The sequence below is a fragment of the Bos indicus genome, chromosome 23 (genome assembly GCF_029378745.1).
Source record: "Bos indicus isolate NIAB-ARS_2022 breed Sahiwal x Tharparkar chromosome 23, NIAB-ARS_B.indTharparkar_mat_pri_1.0, whole genome shotgun sequence".
Taxonomy (NCBI): Eukaryota; Metazoa; Chordata; class Mammalia; order Artiodactyla; family Bovidae; genus Bos; species Bos indicus.
The window spans coordinates 18,096,808-18,112,875 of record NC_091782.1 but is presented as its reverse complement, the minus strand read 5'-3'; the positions used below and the strand labels follow the sequence as shown (position 1 = coordinate 18,112,875).

Below are 16,068 nucleotides of genomic sequence, written 5' to 3'. Positions count from 1 at the left end.
AGAGCCCCATGAAGCCCATTTTCAGAAGCACGCACCCAGGTGGTCTGCGGGGCTGGGAGAGGGGAGACTCAGCCTCAGGACAGCCCCTGCCCCCACCAGAGAAGAGACTGTGGGGGGACCATGGGAGTGAGGTCACGTCCGGTTGGGGACCCACTCCACAGGAAAGCTGTGCTCCTGTCCTCACACCTGCCATCCCTGCCTCCTCTGCAGCCCCCTCCACAAACTTGCACTTCATAAAATAAGAATGGGGGGAATTCCCTGGTGGTCCAGTGGTCAGGACTCCAAGCTTCCTGCCCTTCCATTGCAGGGGCCACGGGTTCGATCCCTGGTTGAGGAACTAAGATCCTACATGTAGCACAGCCAAAAAAACGAACGAACAAAAAACAATTTTTTTAAATTAAACTTAAAAAAAAAAAGAACAGGAGAATATGAAATTCTCTGCAATAAGGGGGAAGGAGGAAGACACACACTATGCTTTGTGTGCTCTTGAATTTTTTATAAAAACAATGTCTCAAGCTTGTGACCTATCTCAGGATCAGAGGCAGAAGACAAGCGCTGGGTACAGCCTGGGCAGGCGGTGAGTCCAGTGTAGCTCACGACCGCTTCAGCCATCTGGCCCTCTCCTCCACCTGAAATGAACCCCAGACACCAATCTGACCAGGGGAACCCAAAGAAGTGGGGCAAGAGCGGCCACCAAATGCCTCACTTGCCAGGACTACACCAAGCCAGCGTGATCTTGGTTAGAGAGTGCAAGGCACCCTGGAGTCTGGGGTCTCTCTTCCTGTGCATGGAGGACAGATCACACATCGGTGGAGGATTGGGGAGAGAGGCAGAAGGTCAGCGGGGCCAGAGCCTGGTGTGCCTCGGACTTTCCCCGCTTCAGGCTTCCATTTCTCTGTTGCAGGAACAGCCAAATCCTTATCTGCGGAGCTTGATGGTCAAGAGCACAGACTTTGGTCTGACCCCTGATTGTACTGTTTATTAGCTGGGTAATCTTCAGGACCATCACAGACGGTCAATACTGAAATCAGACTGATTATATTCTTTGCAGCTGAAGGTAGAGAAGCTCTATACAGTCAGCAAAAACAAGACCTGCAGCTGCCTGGCTCAGATCATGAACTCCGAAGTGCAAAATGCAGGCTTAAATTGAAGAAAGTAAGGGAAACAACTAGACCATTCCGATATGACCTAAATCAAATCCCTTACGATTATACAGTGGCGGTGAGGAATAGACTCAGTGGATGATATCTGGTAGACAGAGTGCCTGAAAAACTATGGATGGAGGTTGGTAACATGGTACAGGGGGTGGTGACAAACCATCTCAAGAAAAAGAAATGCAAGCAGGCAAAGTGGTTGTCTGAGGAGGCCTTACAAATAGCTGAGGAAAGAAGAGAAGCCAAAGGCAAAGGAGATAGGGAAAGATACACTCAACTGAGTGCAGAGTTCCAGAGAACAGCAAGGAGAAATAAGAAAGCCTTCTTAAGTGAATAATGCAAAGAAACAGAGGGAAACAAGAGAATGGGAAAGACTCGAGATATCTTCAAGAAAATTGGAGATACCAAGGGAACATTTCATGCAAAGACGAGCACAATAAAGGACAGAACTATAAGGACTGAACAGAAGCAGAAGAGATTAAGAAGAGGTGGCAAGAATACATAGAAGAACTATACAAAAAAGGTCTTACTGACCCAGATAACCAAGTTGGTGTGGCCACTCACCTAGAGCTGGACATCCTGGACTGTGAAGTCAAGTGGGCCTTAGGAAGCATTAGTACAAACAAAGCAAGTGGAGGTGATGGAATTCCAGCTGATGTATTTCAAATCCTAAAAGATGATGCTGTGCAAGTACTGCAGTCAATATGCCAGTAAATTTGGAAAACTCAGCAGTGGCCACAGGACTGGAAAAGGTCAGTTTTCATTCTAATCTCAAAGAAAGGCAATGTCAAAGAATGTTCAAACTACCATACAATTACACTCATTTCACATGCTAGGAAGGTTGATGCTCAAAATACTTCAAGCTGGGCTTCAACAGTACATGAACCGAGAACTTCCAGATGTTCAAGCTGGATTTAGAAAAGGCAGAGGAACCAGAGATCAAATTGCCAACATTACTAGATCATATAAAAAGCAAAGGAATTCAAAACAAAATATCTACTTCTGCTTCGTTGACTACACTAAAACCTTTGACTGTGTGCATGCATACATGCTCAGTCCCTTTAGTCATATACTTAAGACCATATGGATTGTAGCCCACCAGCCTCCTCAGTCCATGGGATTCTCCAGGCAAGAATACTAGTTTGGGTTGCCATGCCCTTTTCCAGGGGATCTTTCTGACCCAGGGATAGAAGCCATGTCTCAGTATTGCAGGTGGATTCTTTACTGACTGAGTCACCAAGGAAGCCCTTTCACTGTGTGGATCACAACAAACTGTGGAAAATTCTTAAAGAGATGGGAGGGACTTTCTTGGTAGTCCAGTGGCTAGACTCCATGCTCCCAACACAAGGGGCCTGGGTTCAATCCCTGGTCAGGGAACTAGATCCCACATGCCGCAACTAAGAGTTTGAATGTCAAAACTCACAGGGCAGCCAAATAAATAAATACTCTTTAAAAAAATAATAATAATAAAATAAAGAGATGGGAATACCAGATCCCCTTACCTGCCTCCTGAGAAACCTGTATACAGGTCAAGAAGCAACAGTTAGAACTGGACATGGAACAACGGACTGGTTCCAAATTGGGAAAGGAGTACATCAGGGCTCTATATTGTCACCCTGCTTATTTAACTTATATGCAGAGTACATCATGTGAAATGCCCGGCTAGATGACTCACAAGCTGGAATCAAGACTGCCAGGAGAAGTATCAACAATCTCAGACATGCAGATGATACCACTCTATTGACAGAAAGCAAGGAGAGACTGAAGAACCTCTCGATGTGGGTGAAAGATGAAAGTAAAAAAGCTGGTTCAAAACTCAGCATTCAAAAAACTAATTTCATGGCATCTGGTCCCACCACTTCATGGCAAATAGATGAGGAAACAGTGGAAACAGTGACAGATTTTATTTTCTTGGGCTCCAAAATCACTGTGGGTGGATTGCAGCCATGAAATTAAAAGACGCTTACTCCTTGGAAGAAAAGCTATGACAAACCAAGACAGCCTATTAAAAAGCACAGACATCATTTTGCTGACAAAGGTGCATCTAGTCAAAGCTATGGTTTTTCCAGTAGTCATGTATGGACGTGAGAGTTGGATCATAAAGAAGGCTGAGCACTGACAAATTCATGCTTTCAAACTGTTGTGCTGGAGAAGACTCTTGAGAGTCCCCTGGACTGCAAGGAGATCAAACCAGTCAATCCTAAAGGAAATCAACCCTGAATATTCATTGGAAGGACTGATGTTGAAGCTGAAGCTCTAATACTTTGGCCACCTGATGCAAAGAGCTGACTCACTGGAAAAGACCCTGATGCTGGGAAAGATTGAGGGCAGGAAGAGAAGGGGATGACAGAGAATGAATGGTTGGATGGCATCACTGACACAATGGACATGAATTTGAGCAAACTCTGGGAGATGGTGAAGGACAGGGAAGCCTAGCATGCTGCAGTTCAGGGGGTCTTAGAGACTTGAACACAATTTAACGAATGAACAACAATACCACCTCCAGGAGGTCACAGCCTCTCTGCACCTCATTGGTAAAGCAGGGACAGCGACAGGACTGACCTCACAGGGCTGTAATGAACAGTACAAGGCACATGGAAATGTCCTATAAGTAGTATCTTCTCTATTAATACTCTTATCATTTCCCATCCTTGGAAATCCCGGAAACGAGCACCTCAAACGTTCCTTAGAGGGACTTCCCTGGTGGTCCAGCGGCTAAGACTCCATGCTCTCAGTGCAGGGGGCCATGGTTCAATCCTTGGCCAAGGGACTCGATTCCACATGCCACAACTAAAAATCCCGAGAGCTGCAACTAAGACCTGGCACAGCCAAATAAATATTTGAAAAGACCCACCTTCTTGCAAAAAGCCTTCTCCAGGCCTTGCTTGTCCCCACTCCGCCCCCAACCTCCTGACACTGCTTGCCTGTTCCACTGGCTCTGTGATCATCCCCAGTGACACCTCTTGCTCGCTCTGTGTATGTGTCATCCCCTCACTAGAAAGCAAGCCCCTTTAAAGCCAGGACCCTGGTTTGTATGCCTCTAGGTCTCCTCAGCACTGGCACCTAGCAGGCATTCAGCAGATGACTGGTTGTTTGATGGAGGGGCCAAGCCCAGGCCCATCCCCACAGGCCCCTCCTGTGCCTGCCGGGGACCCTCCAAACAAAGCCCTGCACAGTGGATGGGGCACAGCAGGAGCGAGAAATACCGAGGAGATGACAGTGATGGGCTCGGCGGCAGCTGAGGAGTGAGACTCAGGAATAAGACGTCTCTCTCCATCTGTCCAGGTAAGATGCAAAAACCCGCATCTGCATGAACTTCTGACTGAGGGGACATCCAGAGAAATGAGGCATTCTTCCCAAAAAGGGAAAAGCAAGACCTCAATTTTCTGTGCTAACGAGCAGAGGGTTGGACTAGATCAGTAGTTTGCCAAACATTCTCCAAGTAAGGTTTTAAGAAAACAGACGTTGCATGGCTGAAAATCATAGTTTTAAAAAAACCACCCAATGAGTTGATGCCTAAGGTCCCTTCCCCAGCAGGGACTGAAGGCTGGGGTGGCCAGAGAGCCGCTGAGCCAGCTTGCCCTGCCTTGCCCTGTCCCTACCCCACTGGGCCACCCTGGTTTTAGAAGGACCATTGGCTCCCAGGCCCCAGATACAAGGAGCAGCTGAGAGACAGCTGGTCTGGCCAGCAAAGTCCTGGTCTAGGAAACATACTTGTCAGAGGGAGTATGGGTGTGTGCCAGGAACTCATTCATGTTCAACCCTTTCTCCTTAAGGCTCTAGCATCCAATGTCTCCTTCACTGACCTGGGCTAGAGATGAGAGGCAGGGGCATCTCCAGGAGAACCTTCTGCAGCCATCAAAGTATGGGTGGACACTGCCCAAGGGCAAGCTAGTGACCTGCCCGCTACCCTCTCCTGTATCCTGCCTGCTCCCACTTCTGAGACTCCGTAGTGGCTGTCACCTCTGCCTGAAGAGCCTTCCTTTCCATTTCTTTTCTTTTTTTTTTTTTAATATTTATTTATTTCACAGCGTCGGATCTTGTTGCAGGTCACGGACTCTCGTCGTGGCACATGGGCGGGGAGCAGGCTTAATTGTCCCACAGCATGTGGGATGTTGGTTCCCCTATCAGGGTCCAACCCGCAGCCCCTGCATCCCAAGGCAGATTCATAACCAGTAGATCACCTGGTGGCTCAGACAGTAAAGCATCTGCCTATAATCTGGGGGACCTGGGTTTGATCCCTGGGTTGAGAAGATCCCCTGGAGAAGGCAATGGCAACCCACTCCAGTACTCTTGCCTGGAAAATTCCATGGATGGAGGAACCTGGTAAGCTACAGTCCATGGGGTGTAAAGAATCAGACACGACTGAGCAACTTCACTGGTCTGTAGCCCACCAGGGAAGTCCCCTCCTCCCACTTCTAAACTTACAACAGATCAAGTTCCAAGAAGCCTTCCTGGATGCAGGCCTCCAGCAATCCAGTGGGGCTGTGAATTGACGCATCATACCCACACTCAGGAGAGACTGCAACCATACTTGCCCACTCTGAACCAATCGCATTTCAAGCTGATCCTAACACAGGCACCAGTAATCATTAAACCCATATATTTAAACATAAACTGGCATGTAGAAATATAATTTAAGCACTATAGAAGGTATTGTAGGAAAAAGATGAAAGATAAAATTATCAGTGAAAAACGAAAGATTAATGTTATAGCTTTTGCACGGTGAATTAACTGGCTGAATGAAGATCATTGTAGTTTAAAACTCTGGAAATCAGAGAGGCATTTTCTCCTGTACTGACACCAAGAGCTAGCTCTACCCACCTGTGCTTAATGCAGTCCTTCCTTCATTTATGCACGAATCACACTGTGCATTGCAGATGAAAAGGTGAATAAAGTAGGGCCCTTGCCCTCAAAGCGCTCACAGTTCAGTTGGCAAGACAGACACGAAAGCAATCATTAGTACACGGGCAATACGAAACCAGAGAGCAGCAAAAGGTTTGGGAACACAGAGGGCTGAGTGACAAACGCTGCCTGAAGACCTAGGGAAGCCATCCCTGAAGAGGTGACTTTTGCTTCGGCTCTTAAAGGATAAACACAGGTTCAGGCAGAGAATGAAAGGAAAGGGGACTTTCCTGGTGGTCCAGGGGCTAAGGCTCCGCGCTCCCAACGAGGGTGTCTGGGTTTGATCCCTGGTCAGGAACTAGATCCTGCAAGCCGTAATTAAGACCCGGCACAGTCAAATAAATAAATAAAATAAAAAAGTTTTAAAATAAAAATAAAAAGAATGAAAGGAGAGGGAAAAAAAGCAGTCCAGGCTAATTAATGTGCGTGTTAGCTGCTCTGCTGCTGCTGCTGCTAAGTCGCTTCAGTCGTGTCCGACTCTGTGCGACCCCATAGACGGCAGCCCACCAGGCTCCCCCGTCCCTGGGATTCTCCAGGCAAGAACACTGGAGGGGGTTGCCATTTCCTTCTCCAATGCATGAAAGCGAAGAGTGAAAGTGAAGTCGCTCAGTCGTGTCCGACTCTTAGCGACCCCATGGACTGCAGCCTACCAGGCTCCTCCGTCCATGGGATTTTCCAGGCAAGAGTACTGGACTGGGGTGCCATTGCCTTCTCCGGTTAGCTGCTCAGTCGTGTCCAACTCTTGGCAACCCCATGGACTGTATGCAGCCCACCAGGCTCCTCTGTCCATGGGATTCTCTAGGTAAGAATACTGGCATGGACAGCCATGCCCTCCTCCAGGGGATCTTCCCCACCCAGGGATTGAACCCAGGTCTCCAGCATTGCGTTGCGGGCAGATTCCTTACCGTCTGAGCCACCAGGGAAGCCCCCAGACTAATGGGATGACATCAATAAGGCTCATAGCATTGAAAGGTGGGAGGTCTAGGGGGGTTGGAAGACAGGGCAGGGCCAGCCCACGAGGGCTGAGGGTGGGAATTTGAATTTGTGAGCAATGAGATGACAACAGGAGTTTTTCAGCAAAAGGCCTGATAGGACCAAAAATGCTTTCAGGGTAACAACTCTGTCTACAGGGGTGTCAGGCTGAAGTGGAGGAGACTCAGATTACTTCCTCCTCCCTTTGTCCCTGCTCCCAGAACTCAAGACAGGGCACAGAGCATATGAACTGCTCTCTCCAAAGACAGACCAGGAAAGACCCCTGGCTTGCAGCAGGTCTGACCTGATCTCTCAAGACTCTTTTCCATTCTAAGATTCTTCACCAGCCTATCAGGTCATTAAGAACACCAGAGGACTGGCTCCCAAGCCACACAGGCCTGGGTTGAATTCCAGTTCTGCTGTTTTACTGCCGAGTACAAGCTACTTCATATCACTCAGCCTCAGTTTTGTCTGTAAAATGGAGCTTAGGATGATAACAGATGCCCTCAGGGGAGTGCTGTAAAGATTAAATGAGAAGATTATAAGATCAAGTGCATGCCAAGTAATTAGCACCCTGCCTGGGTCAGAGTGTGCTGGGTCCCCCCAAAATTTACATCAACATCTGTGAATGTGACCTTATTTGGCAACAGGATCTTTGCAGATGTAATCAAGTTAAAATGAGGTCACATTGGATTAGGGTGGGCCCTAAATGCAACATGATTGGTATCCTATTAAAAGGGAAATTTGGACACAGACATAGAGGCACAGGGGGCTTCCCTGGTGGTTCAGTGGTAACAATCTGCCTGCCAACGCAGGAGACGCAAGCTCATTCTCTGGGTTGGGAATATCCCCTGGAGAAGGAAATGGCAATCCACTCCAATATTCCTGCCCGGGAAATCCCATGGACAGAGGAGCCTGGTAGGCTACAGTCCATGGGGTCGCAAAGAGTCTGACGTGACTTAGTGACTCAACAGAGGCACGGGAGAACGCTGAGTGAAGGCCGAGTCAGAGATTGATGCACCTACAAGCCAAGGGCTTCCCACGTGCCTCAGTGGTAACGAATCTGCCTCCAGTGCAGGAGATGCAAGAGATGCGGGTTTGATGCCTGGGTCGGGAAGATCCCCTGGAGGAGGAAATGGCAACCCACCCCAGTATTCTTGCCTGGGAAATCCCATGGACAGAGGAACCTGATGGGCTACAGCTCCTGGGAGGGCAAAGAGTCAGACACGACTGAGTACATGAGCTGAGAAACACCACGGACGGAAGAAAGCCACCAGAAAGGAGAGAAGCACGGAAGAGAGTCTTCCCTAGACCCTCAGAGGAGCGTGGCCTGCTGACACCTTGATTCCAGACTTCCAGCCTACAGAGCTGTGAGACCGTAAACGTCTGTTATTTTAAGCCACCCAGTTGGTGGTAACTAGTTATGGCTGCCCTAGGAAACTATACACAAGTACCTGCTCAATACAATACACATTGGCTGCTAGAAGTATTATTAGGATTAACTGGAAAGACCGGAAAATGTTTGACACAGGATAAGTTTGACTGTAAGAGCCCAAAGTTCAGGATTAGAAAAAGGGCAAGAGAAGGACTGTGCCTGGCAACTCCCCTGATGGTCCAGTGGTTAGGATTCTGCTCTCTCACTGCTGAGGGCCTGGGTTCAATCCCTGGTTAGGGAACTAAAATCCCATAAGTTGGGAAGCATGGCCAAAAAAAAAAAGAGAGAGAGAGAAGGACTATGTCAAACAGTGTCTGATGTCCTGGGCCTCATAGCCTGGTCCCCAACCATTCCACCATCCCTCTGCCTACGACCACCCTCATGCATTTCTGCAAATTCACAAAGCAGAACTCCTGCAGCTGCCTCAGACACGTGAGGCTCCGTTTCACAAAACAGAGGCCGAGGTGAAGGCAACACTCCCCTTTTCCAGAGGGCGGCAGAGGAATCACAGCAGCTAGTCTCAGCTCTTTTCTTAACTTGCTTGGACCTTCGTTTCCCTACCTATGAAAGAAGACAGTTAGCCTCTCAGGCTCCTTCTAGGTCTAACTTGAAGCTGGTTTGCTTGCTCACACACTCATGAATGCATTCAAATGCTAGTGCCTCTCGTGTGCCAGGCCCTTCAGTGTGAACAAGAGCCTCTTGGAGCTCACAGGCTAACATAGGAGACAACTGACACACAATGAATTCCCAGGAACTGTTCCGTTACTGCTGTGGTTGAGCGCTGCCATGGGGTGATATAGAAGCCCTGATGCCCTGGGCATGGGGATGGGGACAGGTGGTCCAGGAGGGCTGCTTGCAGAAAACGACGGCCAATCTGTCCAGTAACTGAACGAGCAGGAGCAGGTCAGGCAGAAGGTGGGAGCTGCCCCTGAGCTACTCCATTCTGTCCCTTTAAATCCTGTTTCTGGGATTTCCCTGTGGTCCAGTGACTAAGACTCCTTGCTCCCAAAGCAGGGGGCCTGGGTTCCATCTCTGGTCGGGGAATTAGATCCCGCACGCTGCAACTAAGAGCTCACGTGTTGCCACTAAAGATTCTGCATGCTGCAACTAAGACCCAGTGCAGCCAAAAAAATATGTATTTTAATCCTGTTTCTAAGTCTCTCATGCCGTTTTGGAATCAGTTGCTGGCTCTGACCACCTTCCCTGCAGGTCCCACATGTCATGGCTCCTGAAGGGGAGACTGAGCCCGGAGAGGGCGCCCCCCCGCAGAAGCATCTCCAGGTGACCTCCTGTGAACCGAGGGCCCCAGCACACAGAGGAGGAAGCCAGCTGCTTTCATAGTGTGGTGGGGGAAACACATCTGGGGACAAGCCACTGCTTGTCCAGCACTGGGTGACAAGGACAAGCCGAGACACGTGTCCAGACACCAGGGTAAATTCCTCCTCTGTGGTCCTCAACTCCCACCTCTGTAAGGTGGGGCAAACCTCCCCAGCTGCCTCCCACCACTTGAGTGAAGCGAAAAATGATGGTTATAGGTGTAAAAAGTGCTTGGCCCTCTTTGGAAGTGACAGGGACCAGGAGTATCCAGAAGAATCAAGGGCCACAGTTAACCCCAACCAAACACTTTTTAGTCCATCTCCTCTCCACCCACCACCTCAACCCCTAAGACCTGCCTGGAATTAGGGAGTTCTATTTCCTTTTCATCTCCATCCCTCTGAACAGCTTAGCACAGGAGGCGGGAAGCATAGTAACAAGGATCACTAGCTTCCGGGTAACACAGACACCTGCTGATGCTCCCAGGACCGTTCAGCATCTGAGCATCCTACTAAGCACACTTCCCAAACTTCCACGGACACACTCCAGACTTCCTTAAGTCCCTCCCCCATCCTGTGCACGCACAGCTTGCCATTTATTACTTTATGGCCCTAGATTGCCAGGCTGCGCTGACCTCTGCTCATGACTGTCCTTCAGCAGCTCCCATCTGATCCGCACCAAGGGCAGCAGGCCCAGCCCTGCCCAACTCAGGGACACTAGCCACTCCCCACCCCCGGTCCCACCCAGAGCCACGCTGAGGTCACTTGCTGCCCCCACTGAGCACCTGTGCACTTTCCCCTCCTCCCCAGGACCCAGGATCCCCCCAGCTTTTTGCCCTAAAAGAAAAGGAATTCTCAACCCTTTGGCAGACAGAGAACTGACTTTCACAGGAATGGCTGGGGAGTCGGGAAAACTGGAAGGCGTCTTTGGTCCATGGCAGCCAAAGTGAAATGCTGCCTGAGGATGGTCTGGCCAGCCTTTCCTTCCCTTCTGCCCGATAACCTCTGGCCCCCCCCAGGGACCCCTCATCCCACTGGCCATCACGCAGCTGGAGCTGCTGCCTGCAGCATAACTAGGGCAGTGCCCACGTTCATTACCTCCTCCGTGCTCTCGCCTCCACCATCCTTGCTCGAACTGCTGGGCTTGGCCGTACCTTTGGCAAGCTTGGGGGGCTCCTGAGAGGGGGAGATGGAGAGTTAGCAGTTGATCAGGCAGGGGGAGGCCCTATCCACATCCCTTCGGTCTTATCCAATTATCCAATTGAATCAATCAGTCAGGACCCCTGAGCATGTACCTTAAACCTGGGGGAGTAGGGTGGGGTTTGGGGTACACCAAGGGAGATCGGTCCCTCAAGGGCACCAATGAGTTTAGAATCTGGTTAGAAAGACAACTCCAACACACAATAATACAGCATGATCATGCTTCTTCACCTCACAGGACTGGTGTATGAGTCAGGGCCTCTGTCAAGTAAGAACGAGGGCGAGGAGGCTCAAGGGAAACGAATCCTGGAACAAGCTGCTCAGACTGGCTTCTGGTTAAAGTGGGCAGAGCGGGCCTAAGGCTCTCAGGCTAGAGGGAAGGGTCATCACGCTACACCCGAGGCTATCTGGGAAGACCGGGAAGCATTTTCTGGATATCACAAACAGCACCCAGACTAGTAACTGCTACTGGCATAATCAGTGGGGCCCAAGAATGCTGACAGGTATGGGAATTGTCCCAAGAAGGCCTTGGTGGACAAGCACAAGGACAGGGTTGGGGGTAAGGCCCTGAAGGGTTATGAAGAGTGAGCACTAGTCTGAAGTCTCCCTTGGGAACCTGGCTGCGGGCTCAGAGCCCTGGCCTGCCCAGCATCTCTTCCTATGCTCCAGGCCAAAAAAAACAACTGCCCAGGGAACAGGATGGGGAGAATGGGAAAAAGACTTGGGGATTTCGATCCGACTGCAAGCTCAACACAAATCATCCATGTGCTGTGGCTGCCACGGCAGCTCATGTGACCTGCCGTCCGGTTAGCAGACCTGTGCAGCGTGCGTGTCCTTGACACTGACGGAGCCATCCTGGAGGCTAGCTCAATTGGGAGCCTCAGACTTTGGGAGGGACAAAGACAAATCCTAGGTTTTGTTCAGGAGGGAAATACAACCCATACTGGGAGTATATTCAAAAGCATGTCCTGAGAGCAACAGCTGCAGGAACTGGGATAGTTAACAATGGGAGGGAGGAGCCCTGGCGGGTGGGGGAGCTAGAGGGATCCTTACAAATAAATGAAGGGCTGCCATGTGGACTAAAGATGCAACTTGTTCTACGTGGACCCAGAAGCCCTAAGAGCCACGGGCTAAGGTAGCAGGAAGACAGGCTGAGACTACAAACGAGGAAGACTTTTCTCCTGGAGCAGCTGCACAGAAACCTGCTGTAGGGAGGCGGCAGCGCCCCACCTGACAGCACGCGAGCAGAGGTGCACTGAGGCCTCCTCCCAGGCACGACGCAAAAGGGACCCCAGCCTTAAAGGCAGATGGGTTTGGGGGACTTGGAAATCACTTCCAGCTCTGAGATCCTGCGACTCCTGAGCACCTGAGCCCCTTCAGTGAGAAGTGTTAAACCCAGTGATTATGCTGATGGGGGCTAAAGGATTTCAGGGAGAAGCGAGCGCTGCGTGGGCTGGAGCAGGGGGAAGGCTTCCTGGGGGCGGGGAGGCAGGGAGCTGTTTCTAGGCGTGGAGCAGCTCCAGTCATGAAGGAGCCATGCGTGTGCTCTAGGCGGCTGAGCGCCTCCCCCGTGGCCCCTCACTGGGCTGGGCACCCTCACCCCTCGCCAAGGGGCCAGGGAGGGGCACAGAACATGGGGCAGAGAGGAGAAGGATGAGGGGGTGCCTGCAGGATGCAACACTGGGGCGACCGTCTGTACACACCCCAGTCGTGGGCTTCTGGGACACAGCTGGCCCACGTGCACACACGTCTCACTTCTCTCCTTGACCGTGGGTTCCTCGTTCCTTTCTGTACCCCTCCACCCACCCTGCAGCGCTCAGACATCTTTCTCAGGGAATGTGCCAAAGAGAGACCCCGGCTGCTTGCGGGGGTGTGTGCTGAAGGGTGGTGGGCAGTGGGAACCAGGCCTCCACCCTTGCTCCCTGGCCCCCGCAAGACAACAGGCAAAGTGCACACGCTTCAGCCCAGCCCAGCCGTCCAGGGCCACACGGCACTGTGGTTTACAGCCAGCCGTGTGTTCCCAGCCCAGCTCTTTGTAGCTACACAATCATGGGCTAGTTAACTAACCTCACTGAGCCTGTTTCCTCGTCTATTCAGTGCCGACAATCAAAGTACCTGATTCCTTCTGCTTATTTAATGTTTTTATTTTTTAATTTTCTGGCTGCACCGCACGACATGCAGGATCTTAGTTCCCGGACCAGGGACTGCACCCACACCCCCTGCGGTGGAAGCTTGCAGTCTTAACCACCGGGCCACCAGGGAAGTCCCCCTAGTTCCCTTTAGTACAGTGTCTGGCACGTGAAAAATGAAATGTTAGTCAATGTTATTACTATTATTATGAACAAGAAAGTGGGAGGGAGTGGGGACACCTCCACCCAGCAACCAAAAAGACAGAAGTCCTAGATCAGAATGTGAGGGAAGAGGAGGGATGCAAATCTCCCCAAGGGTTGACTCAGCGCTCATACATTGAGCACCTAAGGTGTACAAGGATGACACCAAACCAAAATGGAGCTTAGTTATTTTCTCAGGGGGAAGAAAAGACATGTCCACAGTTCCAGTCCAAGGGAACACAAAAAGGCCATAAGTAACCTACCAAGTGTTCTGCAAATCCAGGGGAGAAGGGAGGGCTCACCCCCAACTAAGGGTTTGCAATGGGCTTTAGGAAAGAGGCCATGATGTTTGGCCAAGAATGGGACCACCAGAATGGGAGAAACGACAGATGAGCAATACAGATCCTCCATCCCCTCCTCCTCTCTGTCCCCACCCCACTTAGGCAAACCCCAGTCACATTGTCAGGACTTGTCAACCATAGAAGGAGGCCAAATGCAACTGGAAATCAAAAGCAGAAAGTTACACCTTAAAGGGGATCAGAGGTGCCTGGCCCATGCACCCCGATCCTTCTCATACTCTTTCCCAACCAAACACTTACACCTGTGGTCCTAGAAAGTCTTAAGAGATTTTCTTCTCAGTCCTCTAGTAGATAAAGGCTTTCTGTGGATGAGACAGTATCTGTTCCATCAGACTAAAAACTACAGATCAGGGATGTCTCTGGCAGTCCAATGGTTAACACTCCATGCTTCCAGTGCAAAAGGCTCAGGTTTGATCCCTGATAGGATAACTAAGATCCCAAAGGCTGGGCAGTATGACCAAAAAGTAAAAATTAAAAGAACAAAAAAACAAGCTACAGATCGGCAAGGAACTCATCAGCTTCTTCTGAATTTCATCCCTCTCCACACTCCTCGTAGAAGCCCTTCAGCCCCTGGTGTGGCTGACTTGTGCGTGTATCACCTACAGCTAAGCTGCCCAAACCACCTCAGCATGCCCGCTTCCCAAGGGCACGGGGCCTGGGTGGGGCACCCAAACCTGCCCAGCTCAGCTCCCTAGGAGGTACAGTGCCTTCTATACCATTACTAACCCAACGTTCAGAATCTCAGGCCCTGAGAGGTTATGGGGACAATCCAGAATCAGAGCCGTCTGACAAATCTCCATCGGCCCCAGGATAAGGAGTCTAATTGATAAGGTCAGAGATGGCACAAGCAGCAACCCAGCCAATCAGAGGGCAAAGGAAAACAAGACATCTCTGGGGTCATAAAGTGGGTGAAGAGAACACCAGGCCAGAGCTGGCGTCCACCGCGAGGGGCCAGCCCCGGGGAAGAGAAGAAGCTAGGGGAGGCTGGAACTGGTATCCTAGCATCCTCTGTGTGAGTCTGTACCTCAAAGGAACCACACCTCTGAGTCAGACCTCAGCAACAGCAGGAAATAAAGGATACAGAAAGACAGGAATGAAGAAGATGGGAAGGCAGTTCGGAGGTAGAGGAGGAAGGTGAAAGAAGGCAACATCAAGAAATGGCCTGTCAGGACACCAGACAAAAAGCAAGGGTGTCCAGGGGTGGCTCGCGTGTGGGCTAAGAAGAAAAGCTAATCTGTCTGTGAAGGCAGATTCCCAATTTGAGGATAGTATGGCCCTGGAAAGACAGAAACCCAGCACTGGTACAAAAAAGGAAAAATGCAAAGGTTATCCTCAATTAGGAATAAGGGGAGGGGCCTGCCCAGATGATGAAAGGTGACTGGTTTAGGATGAACCTGGGAGCGGGGTGATGCCTGTTACCAAGGCTTTGGTACAGAGGAGGCCTTTAAGTCAGGAGACCTGATATTACAGATGGGCCTCCAGGAGACTGTGTGACCTTGGCCCAGTCCCTTCCCCTGCCCCTAGGATCGAGGCCTCAGTCTCCTCATCTGTATCATGAGGGATTGCACTGAATGCGCTCAGACACCCTGACTTCCAAGGTTCCATCAGTAGAAGGAACGGTTCGGTCCTGGTTTACAAGTTTGTGTGTGAAGGAAGAACTAGAGGGAGGGGCCTAGGCCAGATTCGGTGGAGGAGAGAGAAAAGCAGAGCTGTTCTAGGTCAAGGAGCTTGGCGGGGAGGGAGAAGGTTGCTGTAAGGGACGGTGGAGAAGGCAGGCCCAGGCCCAAGCCCAGACGGGTGAGAAGAGGAGGGTCGAGAAGGGGCTGCGCGGGGCTGAAAAGGGGGGGCTAGTTCTGGAGGGAGGTGCTGTCTCAAATAAGCGGCTGTCCCAAACGGCAAGCGGGTGGGGGATGGGGAGGTGATGGGGGGAGAAAAAGCAGGAGAGTGACCTGGGAGCGAGGCAGGATCTGGAGGGAGGAGGTTACCCTGGGCCGGGGGTCGGTGGAGAGAGGAAGGGAGGTGCATGTGGGGCGGACTCTATCCCGGACAAGGGTGGAAGCTTTCTCAGCTGCGGCAAAGGCTGGAGGTGCGACGAGCAGCGGGGATGGAGGGCTGGCCCCGGGGAGTCCTGCGGGGGCCGGACGGGAGGGTCGGTCTGGGGCTGTCCCGGGCCTGGCTCGGGCCCCTCCCAGAGTTCCGCGCAGGCCCCCGAGGCGGAGGCGCGGGGAAAAGGACCACGCTCACCTTCTCCTTCTTCAGTTTATAGGGCATCTCGGCCCGTCCGGACCCTGCCCGGCTCCTGCGGCCCCGCTCCGGCTCCGGCTTTGCTCGGCCGCACTCGGCCCGCTCGGCGTCTCTTCGCCACCGCCTGCGCGCTGCGCCCGGGTCGAGCGGTGTCTG

At 51.3% G+C, this 16,068-nt stretch overlaps 1 protein-coding gene across 1 annotated transcript in view; it reads right to left on the bottom strand.

Moving 5' to 3' along the window:
• Positions 1-16,068, bottom strand: part of PPP2R5D (protein phosphatase 2 regulatory subunit B'delta) — a 23,326-nt gene extending 7,258 nt beyond the window's left edge. The window contains exons 1-2 of the mRNA XM_019985511.2: positions 15,913-16,068; positions 10,878-10,955 (exon numbers count right to left, since the gene is read on the bottom strand). Of these exons, the coding sequence (XP_019841070.1) occupies positions 10,878-10,955; positions 15,913-15,939 (105 nt within the window). The 5' untranslated portion in view covers positions 15,940-16,068. The remainder of the gene's footprint in view (positions 1-10,877; positions 10,956-15,912) is intronic.